This window comes from Oncorhynchus tshawytscha, linkage group LG05, assembly GCF_018296145.1.
Source record: "Oncorhynchus tshawytscha isolate Ot180627B linkage group LG05, Otsh_v2.0, whole genome shotgun sequence".
NCBI classification, from domain to species: domain Eukaryota; kingdom Metazoa; phylum Chordata; class Actinopteri; order Salmoniformes; family Salmonidae; genus Oncorhynchus; species Oncorhynchus tshawytscha.
In genome coordinates, this window is record NC_056433.1 from 82,254,296 (window position 1) to 82,266,924 (window position 12,629).

The 12,629-nt window shown below is 46.3% G+C and overlaps 1 protein-coding gene across 19 annotated transcripts in view; it reads left to right on the plus strand.

Annotated features, from left to right (window-relative positions):
• Positions 1-12,629, plus strand: part of LOC112251651 (disks large homolog 1-like) — a 323,372-nt gene that overhangs the window by 234,089 nt on the left and 76,654 nt on the right. For all 19 annotated transcript variants that reach the window (XM_042322506.1, XM_042322507.1, XM_042322508.1 and 16 more), the window contains 2 exons: positions 8,808-8,964; positions 9,237-9,339. In XM_042322506.1, the coding sequence (XP_042178440.1) occupies positions 8,808-8,964; positions 9,237-9,339 (260 nt within the window). The remainder of the gene's footprint in view (positions 1-8,807; positions 8,965-9,236; positions 9,340-12,629) is intronic.

Here is a 12,629-nt window from a genome sequence, read left to right on the forward strand (position 1 = left end):
CCTTCTCACTCTGTCTGCCCTCTCTTTCCTCTCTCTCTCTGCCTTCTCACTCTTTCTGCCCTCTCTTTCCTCTCTCTCTCTCTCTCTCTCTCTCTCTCTCTCTCTCTCTCTCTCTCTCTCTGCCTTCTCACTCTTTCTGCCCTCTCTTTCCTCTCTCTCTCTCTGCCTTCTCACTCTTTCTGCCCTCTCTTTCTCTCTCTCTCTCTCTCTCTCTCTCTCTCTCTCTCTGCCTTCTCACTCTTTCTGCCCTCTCTTTCCTCTCTCTCTCTCTGCCTTCTCACTCTTTCTGCCCTCTCTTTCCTCTCTCTCTCTCTGCCTTCTCACTCTTTCTGCCCTCTCTCTGTTGATGGAGCTGGCAGATGAAGTTATGGGCGATGAATGGTTTTGAAGCTAATGAGAGGCCAGCTGTGTAACCTGGGGAGATATGTCTGGGAGGTGAGACTGATGAAGAGAGGGAGAAAGATGGGGGAGAGAGAGAGAGAGAGAAAGATGGAAAGTGAAAAAGATGGAGAGAAAGATTGAGAGCATGGCTGAGCTCTGGTCACCTTGGGCAGCTCAGTCCTGCCACAGCCAGAGATATACAGTGCTGTCATCAGTGGGAACAGACTGCCTGACCACAGCAGGGAACACAACACCTCTGTCTCTCAGCCTTCAACCAACACATCCATTGGATCTTACAGACAGAGGCAGACACTAAATGGGATTAATAGATCCTTATTTTTTTCCGTTCTACACACACACACACACACATGCAGACAAACACAAACACACACTGAGGCGCGTTGCCAAATGTCTTGTCACTCTGCTTGGCTCCCTCTCCACGCTTTCTGTTGCTGTGAGCCATGAAATGAGACAGAAAGAGGCAGCAGGTTTGTTCTTAGTTGACATTGACAGGCTGTATGAAAGAGGGACAGAGGGAGATGGATAGCTAGGGACAGAGGGAGATGGATAGCTAGGGACAGAGGGAGATGGATAGCTAGGGACAGAGGGAGATGGATAGCTAGGGACAGAGGTAGGGACAGAGGTAGGGACAGAGGTAGGGACAGAGGTAGGGACAGAGGTAGGGACAGAGGTAGGGACAGAGGGAGATGGATAGCTAGGGACAGAGGGAGATGGATAGCTAGGGACAGAGGGAGATGGATAGCTAGGGACAGAGGGAGATGGATAGCTAGGGACAGAGGTAGGGACAGAGGGAGATGGATAGCTAGGGACAGAGGGAGATGGATAGCTAGGGACAGAGGGAGGAACAGAGAGAGATGGATAGCTAGGGACAGAGGGAGATGGATAGCTAGGGACAAAGGTAGGGACAGAGGGAGATGGATAGCTAGGGACAGAGGGAGATGGATAGCTAGGGACAGAGGGAGGGACAGAGAGAGATGGATAGCTAGGGACAGAGGGAGGGACAGAGAGAGATGGATAGCTAGGGACAGAGAGAGATGGATAGCTAGGGACAGAGGGAGGGACAGAGGGAGATGGATAGCTAGGGACAGAGAGAGATGGATAGCTAGGGACAGAGGGAGGGACAGAGAGAGATGGTTAGCTAGGGACAGAGAGAGGGACAGAGGGAGATGTACTCCAGACAGCAGTGTAAATGGATCCCTTGGAGGTCTCCTCTCTCAGCTAAACGTATAAACTGGCGATGTGACAGTTACTAACTTCTTTTACCTATGGAGTTCACACAAGCTCTGTCTTTTGTTGGTGCACGTTTTGGCTTTTGTATGAGTCTGTGTGTGCGTGTTTGTATGTGGGGCATTTCCACGGTAACAGAATGACACTGATCCTCATGTTTTTTACTTTAAAATGTATGTCAAACAAAAACCAACGATTGCAAAGTTAAACAAACCACACACCTCTATGAACAAGGACAACTTGTAACAATTTACACTGAACATTTTTACAAAAACACCATAAGAACAGTGCAGATTCAAAGTAGAAGGACTGTTTGTGAACTGTTTGTGAACTGTTTGTGAACTGTTTGTGAACTGTTTGCGAACTGTTTGTGTCGTCATTCTGCTGCCAAACTTTATCTGCACTGTCCCATGTTTTCCATCAGCTCCACTTCATGAATGAAGAACTAGGCTTCTTTTCATTTCAAACGTTTCGATTCACTAGTCAGAAAAGTCTGTACAGCCTTCTCCCGCGAGAACAAACGACACGACTCTTCTAGAGATCTATTGATGGGACAGGCGCCTGTCAATCACAAAGCCAGTGACGTGAAACACTGCTGGTTTGTCAGTCTGCTGTCGGTCCCGCCTACCTGTGTTATTTTTATGAACTGTGGTTGGCTGCTGCCAAATGTACTTTCACAGAGGGAGAGCATGGTGTTTATTCATCCTCTCATCTCCCAGGTAATGTAAGAGGTTAACAAATGACTTGAAATCCACTTCATTATTGTTTTGTGGCACATGCATCTATTGTTCTTTTGTGTGTTTGTTAACCCAAGAGCCACGAAGTCGGGGCGCACAGGCTATCTAATGTTCTTTTGTGTGTTTGTTAACCCAAGAGCCACGAAGTCGGGCGCACAGGCTATCAGGCTATCTAATGTTCTTTTGTGTGTTTGTTAACCCAAGAGCCACGAAGTCGGGCGCACAGGCTATCTAATGTTCTTTTGTGTGTTTGTTAACCCAAGAGCCACGAAGTCGGGCGCACAGGCTATCTAATGTTCTTTTGTGTGTTTGTTAACCCAAGAGCCAGCTCGTGTTAATGTTCTTTTGTTGTTTGTTAACCCAAGAGCCCAACAGGCTATCTAATGTTCTTTTGTGTGTTTGTTAACCCAAGAGCCAAATCGGGGCGGCTACAATGTTCTTTTGGTGTTTGTAAACCCAAGAGCCACGAAGTCAGGCTTCTAATGTTCTTTTGTGTTTTGTTAACCCAAGAGCCACGAAGTCGGGGCGCACAGGCTATCTAATGTTCTTTTGTGTGTTTGTTAACCCAAGAGCCACGAAATCGCACAGGCTATCTAATGTTCTTTTGTGTGTTTGTTAGCCCAAGAGCCACGAAGTCTTTAATGTTCTTTTGTGTGTTTGTTAACCCAAGAGCCACCCAAGGCTATCTAATGTTCTTTTGTGTGTTTGTTAACCCAAGAGCCACGAAGTCGGGCGCACAGGCTATCTAATGTTCTTTTGTGTGTTTGTTAACCCAAGAGCCACGAAGTCGGGCTAATGTTCTTTTGGCTGTTCTAATGTTCTTTTGTGTGTTTGTTTGTTAACCCAAGAGCCACGAAGTCGGGGCGCACAGGCTATCTAATGTTCTTTTGTGTGTTTGTTAACCCAAGAGCCACGAAGTCGGGGCGCACAGGCTATCTAATGTTCTTTTGTGTGTTTGTTTGTGCAAGAGCCACGAAGTCGGGCGCACAGGCTATCTAATGTTCTTTTGTGTGTTTGTTAACTAAGAGCCACGATGTTCTTATCTAATGTTCTTTTTGTGTTTGTTAACCCAAGAGCCACGAAGTCTTTTGGTTTGTTACAGGCTAATGTTCTTTGTGTGTTTTTAACCCAAGAGCCACGAAGTCGGGCGCACAGGCTATCTAATGTTCTTTTGTGTGTTTGTTAACCCAAGAGCCACGATCTAATGTTCTTTTGTGTGTTTGTTAACCCAAGAGCCACAGCACAGGCTATCTAATGTTCTTTTGTGTGTTTGTTAACCCAAGAGCCACGAAGTCGGGGCGCACAGGCTATCTAATGTTCTTTTGTGTGTTTGTTAACCCAAGAGCCACGAAGTCGGGGCGCACAGGCTATCTAATGTTCTTTTGTGTGTTTGTTAACCCAAGAGCCACGAAGTCGGGGCGCACAGGCTATCTAATGTTCTTTTGTGTGTTTGTTAACCCAAGAGCCACGAAGTCGGGGCGCACAGGCTATCTAATGTTCTTTTGTGTGTTTGTTAACCCAAGAGCCACGAAGTCGGGCGCACAGGCTATCTAATGTTCTTTTGTGTGTTTGTTAACCCAAGAGCCACGAAGTTGTTTGTGTGTTTGTTAACCCAAGACCCAAGGCCACTAATGTTCTTTTGTGTTTGTTAACCCAAGAGGGCGCACAGCTTCTTTTGTGTGTTTGTTAACCCAAGAGCCATCTAATGTTCTTTTTTTGTGTTTGTTAGCCCAAGAGCCACGTTTGGCGCACAGGCTATCTAATGTTCTTTTGTGTGTTTGTTAACCCAAGAGCCACGAAGTCGGGCGCACAGGCTATCTAATGTTCTTTTGTGTGTTTGTTAACCCAAGAGCCACGAAGTCGGGGCGCACAGGCTATCTAATGTTCTTTTGTGTGTTTGTTAACCCAAGAGCCACGAAGTCGGGCGCACAGGCTATCTAATGTTCTTTTGTGTGTTTGTTAACCCAAGAGCCACGAAGAGCACAGGCTATCTAATGTTCTTTTGTGTGTTTGTTAACCCAAGAGCCACTTATCTAATGTTCTTTTGTGTGTTTGTTAACCCAAGAGCCACGAAGTGGGGCGCACAGGCTATCTAATGTTCTTTTGTGTGTTTGTTAACCCAAGAGCCACGAAGTCGGGGCGCACAGGCTATCTAATGTTCTTTTGTGTGTTTGTTAACCCAAGAGCCACGAAGTCGGGGCGCACAGGCTATCTAATGTTCTTTTGTGTGTTTGTTAACCCAAGAGCCACGAAGTCGGGCGCACAGGCTATCTAATGTTCTTTTGTGTGTTTGTTAACCCAAGAGCCACGAAGTCGGGCGCACAGGCTATCTAATGTTCTTTTGTGTGTTTGTTAACCCAAGAGCCACGAAGTCGGGCGCACAGGCTATCTAATGTTCTTTTGTGTGTTTGTTAACTACAGGCTATCTAATGTTCTTTTGTGTGTTTGTTAACCCAAGAGCCACGGTCGGGCGCACAGGCTATCTAATGTTCTTTTGTGTGTTTGTTAACCCAAGAGCCACGCGTCGGGCGCACAGGCTATCTAATGTTCTTTTGTGTGTTTGTTAACCCAAGAGCCACGAAGTCGGGCGCACAGGCTATCTAATGTTCTTTTGTGTGTTTGTTAACCCAAGAGCCACGAAGTCGGGCGCACAGGCTATCTAATGTTCTTTTGTGTGTTTGTTAACCCAAGAGCCACGAAGTCGGGCGCACAGGCTATCTAATGTTCTTTTGTGTGTTTGTTAACCCAAGAGCCACGAAGTCGGGCGCACAGGCTATCTAATGTTCTTTTGTGTGTTTGTTAACCCAAGAGCCACGAAGGGGGCTAGGCTATCTAATGTTCTTTTGTGTGTTTGTTAACCCAAGAGCCACGAAGTCGGGCGCACAGGCTATCTAATGTTCTTTTGTGTGTTTGTTAACCCAAGAGCCACTCGGGCGCACAGGCTATCTAATGTTCTTTTGTGTGTTTGTTAACCCAAGAGCCACGGTCGGGCGCACAGGCTATCTAATGTTCTTTTGTGTGTTTGTTAACCCAAGAGCCACGAAGTCGGGCGCACAGGCTATCTAATGTTCTTTTTTGTGTGTTTGTTAACCCAAGAGCTATCTAATGTTCTTTTGTGTGTTTGTTAACCCAAGAGCCACGAAGTCGGGGCGCACAGGCTATCTAATGTTCTTTTGTGTGTTTGTTAACCCAAGAGCCACGAAGTCGGGGCGCACAGGCTATCTAATGTTCTTTTGTGTGTTTGTTAACCCAAGAGCTATCTAATGTTCTTTTGTGTGTTTGTTAAGAGCCACGAAGTCGGGCGCACAGGCTATCTAATGTTCTTTTGTGTGTTTGTTAACCCAAGAGCCACGAAGTCGGGCGCACAGGCTATCTAATGTTCTTTTGTGTGTTTGTTAACCCAAGAGCCACGAAGTCGGGGCGCACAGGCTATCTAATGTTCTTTTGTGTGTTTGTTAACCCAAGAGCCACGAAGGGGCTATCTAATGTTCTTTTGTGTGTTTGTTAACCCAAGAGCCACGAAGAGGGCGCACAGGCTATCTAATGTTCTTTTGTGTGTTTGTTAACCCAAGAGCCACGAAGTCGGGGCGCACTATCTAATGTTCTTTTGTGTGTTTGTTAGCCCAAGAGCCACGAAGTCGGGGCGCACAGGCTATCTAATGTTCTTTGATTGATGACCAAACAGCTCGTGTTGACTAGTTTATAAAAGGTGCCCAGCTGACTGGATAAAGTACATCTCCCTTTGCCATTCAGAAATCATACAACGCAGTTACAGTCGGAAGTTTACATACACCTTAGCCAAATACATTTCAACTCAGTTTTCCACAATTCCTGACATTTAATCCCAGTAAAAATTCCCTGTCTTAAGTCAGTTATGGTCACCACTTTATTTTAAGAATGTGAAATGTCAGAATAATAGTAGAGAGAGTGATTTATTTCAGCTTTTATTTCTTTCATCACATTCCCAGTGGGTCAGAAGTTTACATACACTCAATTAGTATTTGGTAGCATTGCCTTTAAATTGTTTAACTTGGGTCAAACGTTTCGGGTAGCCTTCCACAAGCTTCCCACAATAAGTTGGGTGAATTTTGGACCATTCCTCCTGACAGAGCTGGTGTAACTGAGTCAGGTTAGTCGGCCTCCTTGCTCGCACACACCTTTTCAGTTCTGGCCACAAATGTTATATAGGATTGAGGGCAGGGCTTTGTGATGGCAATAGAGCTTGTTCTGCAATTGTTCTACTCGGGGGGCCAGCCTTGATCTCCATGGCTGGCTACTTGTTCTGTTTGGCTGGCTACTTGCTCTGTTTGGCTGGCTACTTGCTCTGTTTGGCTGGCTACTTGTTCTGTTTGGCTGGCTACTTGTTCTGTTTGGCTGGCTACTTGTTCTGTTTGGCTGGCTACTTGTTCTGTTTGGCTGGCTACTTGTTCTGTTTGGCTGGCTACTTGCTCTGTTTGGCCGGCTACTTGCTCTGTTTGGCCGGCTACTTGCTCTGTTTGGCCGGCTACTTGCTCTGTTTGGCCGGCTACTTGTTCTGTTTGGCTGGTTCTGTTTGGCTGGCTACTTGTTCTGTTTGGCTGGCTACTTGTTCTGTTTGGCTGGCTACTTGTTCTGTTTGGCTGGCTACTTGCTCTGTTTGGCTGGCTACTTGCTCTGTTTGGCCGGCTACTTGCTCTGTTTGGCTGGCTACTTGTTCTGTTTGGCTGGTTCTGTTTGGCTGGCTACTTGTTCTGTTTGGCTGGCTACTTGTTCTGTTTGGCTGGCTACTTGTTCTGTTTGGCTGGATACTTGCTCTGTTTGGTTGGCTACTTGTTATGTTTGGCTGGCTACTTGTTCTGTTTGGCTGGCTACTTGCTCTGTTTGGCTGGCTACTTGTTCTGTTTGGCTGGTTCTGTTTGGCTGGTTCTGTTTGGCTGGTTCCGTTTGGCTGGCTACTTGTTCCGTTTGGCTGGCTACTTGCTCTGTTTGGCTGGCTACTTGCTCTGTTTGGCTGGCTACTTGCTCCGTTTGGCTGGCTACGTGCTCTGTTCGGCTGGCTACTTGCTCTGTTTGGCTGGCTACTTGCTCTGTTTGGCTGGCTACTTGCTCTGTTTGGCTGGCTACTTGCTCTTTTTGGCTGGCTACTTGCTCTTTTTGGCTGGCTACTTGCTCTGTTTGGCTGGCTACTTGCTCTGTTTGGCTGGCTACTTGCTCTGTTTGGCTGGCTACTTGTTCTGTTTGGCTGGCTACTTGCTCTGTTTGGCTGGCTACTTGTTCTGTTTGGCTGGCTACTTGTTCTGTTTGGCTGGCTACTTGTTCTGTTTGGCTGGCTACTTGTTCTGTTTGGCTGGCTACTTGGCTGGCTACTTGTTCTGTTTGGCTGGCTACTTGTTCTGTTTTTAAACTGTTTGGCTGGCTACTCCATGTACTTATGGAAACCACTGCACTGTTCTTCAAGTTTCAAAAAATATATATTTAGTAAACATTTTTGGGTGAGAGACAGTGAGTGACTCGGGCAGCGGGCAGATGGCGAGCAGTGCCACGACGGGGTGATAGAGTTGTATGGTTATACAGCGATGTAGCCGCCTCAATTCTACCATATTTAATCCACTTTATTGGAGGGATTTAAGGCCGGTACTCAGCGGAACTGCATCACCCAACAGACGTCACAACAGTTACCAAAACCCGCGTCACACCGCCATCCGCACCCTGCGTGTACACCAGGACTGGACCAATAGCTGAATTTCATTTTGAATAAATCTGATAAGCTTTCAGATCCTTCCCTCACACCATCCAGTCTAATGCTCATGTTCATTCTCTCATTGTGTAGAGAGAGGCTCCATCTTGCAGGGAAGCTGGCATGCCATTCTCCCCGGGATTATGTTGTCCCTGTGTTATATAATCTTATTGATATTGAATACCATCTATCTAATGATAATATCAGAGTTTTTAAATGATATTCTAGTGTTGAGATGTCAGTGTCGTAATATAGAGGAAGGCGGACTGGGGTAGTGGCAGTAAAGGTGCTGAACATAATGACTGTGTGGCAGTGCCCTCTGCTGGCCGCTCCATGCCAATGCTACCTTTCTGAACAAATAGACCAAACAGAAATGTGTAATGTCCATGATCACCACTAGAGAGAACGCTACTTCCAATGATAGGACTGGAGGAACTAAACTTCACCTTTTTGGTTCTGTGTGTGTTTCAGGAAGCCTTCGGCTGGGCTTTAACTGTGTCTGAGTGTGTAACAGGGTGTACTGTAGCTGTGTGGGTGTGTGGGTGGGTGGGTGTATATGTATGTATATATATAGTGTGTGTGTTTAATGTGTATAATAGTGTGTATATATATATATATATATATGTGTGTGTGTGTGTGTGTGTGTGTATATATAATAGTGTATACATAATGTGTGTGGTTGTAATAGTGTGTACATAATATGTGTGTGTGTGTGTGTGTTCCAGGGAGCCCAGGAAGGTGGTGTTGCACCGTGGTTCTACAGGCCTGGGTTTTAACATCGTAGGAGGAGAGGATGGAGAGGGAATCTTTATCTCCTTCATCCTGGCTGGTGGACCTGCTGACCTCTGTGGAGAGCTTCGCAAAGGAGACCGCATCATCTCAGTAAGAACCTACACACACACCTACACACACCTACACACACACCTACACACACACACACACACACACACACACACACACACACACCTACACACACACCTATACACACACAGACACACACACACACACACACACACACAGAGAAACTGTGAGTTTTATTGACGAGGTTAGATTGATTAGATCTCCGTTGACATGCCTTGGGTCTCTCTGTTCATTTGCTGATCATGGGTCAAACTCCTGTGTGATTCTGTGTTGACCTTACCGTGTGTGTGCAGGTGAACGGGGTCGACCTGCGCAGTGCAACCCATGAGCAGGCTGCAGCAGCTCTGAAGAATGCTGGACAGACTGTGACCATCACAGGCCAGTACAGGCCAGAGGGTGAGACATGATAACACTATAGTACAGGCCAGAGGGTGAGACATGATAACACTATAGTACAGGCCAGAGGGTGAGACATGATAACACTATAGAACAGGCCAGAGGGTGAGACATGATAACACTATAGTACAGGCCAGAGGGTGAGACATGATAACACTATAGAACAGGCCAGAGGGTGAGACATGATAACACTATAGTACAGGCCAGAGGGTGAGACATGATAACACTATAGAACAGGCCAGAGGGTGAGACATGATAACACTATAGTACAGGCCAGAGGGTGAGACATGATAACACTATAGAACAGGCCAGAGGGTGAGACATGATAACACTATAGAACAGGCCAGAGGGTGAGACATGATAACACTATAGAACAGGCCAGAGGGTGAGACATGATAACACTATAGAACAGGCCAGAGGGTGAGACATGATAACACTATAGTACAGGCCAGAGGGTGAGACATGATAACACTATAGTACAGGCCAGTACAGGCCAGAGGGTGAGACATGATAACACTATAGAACAGGCCAGAGGGTGAGACATGATAACACTATAGTACAGGCCAGAGGGTGAGACATGATAACACTATAGAACAGACCAGAGGGTGAGACATGATAACACTATAGAACAGACCAGAGGGTGAGACATGATAACACTATAGAACAGGCCAGAGGGTGAGACATGATAACACTATAGAACAGGCCAGAGGGTGAGACATGATAACACTATAGAACAGGCCAGAGGGTGAGACATGATATCACTATAGAACACGCCAGTACAGGCCAGAGGGTGAGACATGATAACACTATAGAACAGGCCAGAGGGTGAGACATGATATCACTATAGAACAGGCCAGTACAGGCCAGAGGGTGAGACATGATAACACTATAGAACAGGCCAGTACAGGCCAGAGAGTGAGACATGATAACACTATAGAACAGGCCAGAGGGTGAGACATGATATCACTATAGTACAGGCCAGAGGGTGAGACATGATAACACTATAGAACAGGCCAGAGGGTGAGACATGATAACACTATAGTACAGGCCAGAGGGTGAGACATGATAACACTATAGAACAGGCCAGAGGGTGAGACATGATAACACTATAGTACAGGCCAGAGGGTGAGACATGATAACACTATAGAACAGGCCAGAGGGTGAGACATGATAACACTATAGTACAGGCCAGAGGGTGAGACATGATAACACTATAGAACAGGCCAGAGGGTGAGACATGATAACACTATAGAACAGGCAGTACAGGCCAGAGGGTGAGACATGATAACACTATAGAACAGGCCAGAGGGTGAGACATGATAACACTATAGTACAGGCCAGAGGGTGAGACATGATAACACTATAGAACAGGCCAGAGGGTGATAACACTATAGAGACATGATAACACTATAGTACAGGTCAGTACAGGCCAGAGGGTGAGACATGATAACACTATAGTACAGGCCAGAGGGTGAGACATGATAACACTATAGAACAGACCAGAGGGTGAGACATGATAACACTATAGAACAGACCAGAGGGTGAGACATGATATCACTATAGTACAGGCCAGAGGGTGAGACATGATAACACTATAGAACAGGCCAGAGGGTGAGACATGATAACACTATAGTACAGGCCAGTGAGACATGATAACAGGCCAGAGGGTGAGACATGATAACACTATAGTACAGGCCAGAGGGTGAGACATGATAACACTATAGTACAGGCCAGAGGGTGAGACATGATAACACTATAGTACAGGCCAGAGGGTGAGACATGATAACACTATAGTACAGGCCAGAGGGTGAGACATGATAACACTATAGAACAGGCCAGAGGGTGAGACATGATAACACTATAGTACAGGCCAGAGGGTGAGACATGATAACACTATAGTACAGGCCAGAGGGTGAGACATGATAACACTATAGTACAGGCCAGAGGGTGAGACATGATAACACTATAGTACAGGCCAGAGGGTGAGACATGATAACACTATAGAACAGGCCAGAGGGTGAGACATGATAACACTATAGTACAGGCCAGTACAGGCCAGAGGGTGAGACATGATAACACTATAGAACAGGCCAGAGGGTGAGACATGATAACACTATAGTACAGGCCAGAGGGTGAGACATGATAACACTATAGAACAGGCCAGAGGGTGAGACATGATAACACTATAGAACAGGCCAGAGGGTGAGACATGATAACACTATAGAACAGGCCAGAGGGTGAGACATGATAACACTATAGAACAGGCCAGAGGGTGAGACATGATAACACTATAGAACAGGCCAGAGGGTGAGACATGATAACACTATAGAACAGGCCAGAGGGTGAGACATGATAACACTATAGTACAGGCCAGAGGGTGAGACATGATAACACTATAGAACAGGCCAGAGGGTGAGACATGATAACACTATAGAACAGGCCAGAGGGTGAGACATGATAACACTATAGGCCAGAGGGTGAGACAGGCCAGAGGGTGAGACAGTACAGGCCAGAGGGTGAGACATGATAACACTATAGAACAGGCCAGAGGGTGAGACATGATAACACTATAGAACAGACCAGAGGGTGAGACATGATATCACTATAGAACAGGCCAGAGGGTGAGACATGATAACACTATAGTACAGGCCAGTACAGGCCAGAGGGTGAGACATGATAACACTATAGTACAGGCCAGAGGGTGAGACATGATAACACTATAGAACAGGCCAGAGGGTGAGACATGATAACACTATAGAACAGGCCAGAGGGTGAGACATGATAACACTATAGAACAGGCCAGAGGGTGAGACATGATAACACTATAGAACAGGCCAGAGGGTGAGACATGATAACACTATAGAACAGGCCAGAGGGTGAGACATGATAACACTATAGAACAGGCCAGAGGGTGAGACATGATAACACTATAGAACAGGCCAGAGGGTGAGACATGATAACACTATAGAACAGGCCAGAGGGTGAGACATGATAACACTAGTGACAGGCCAGAGGGTGAGACATGATAACACTATAGAACAGGCCAGAGGGTGAGACATGATAACACTATAGAACAGGCCAGTACAGGCCAGATGGTGAGACATGATAACACTATAGAACAGGCCAGAGGGTGAGACATGATAACACTATAGAACAGACCAGAGGGTGAGACATGATAACACTATAGAACAGGCCAGAGGGTGAGACGTGATAACACTATAGAACAGACCAGAGGGTGAGACATGATAACACTATAGAACAGGCCAGAGGGTGAGACATGATAACACTAT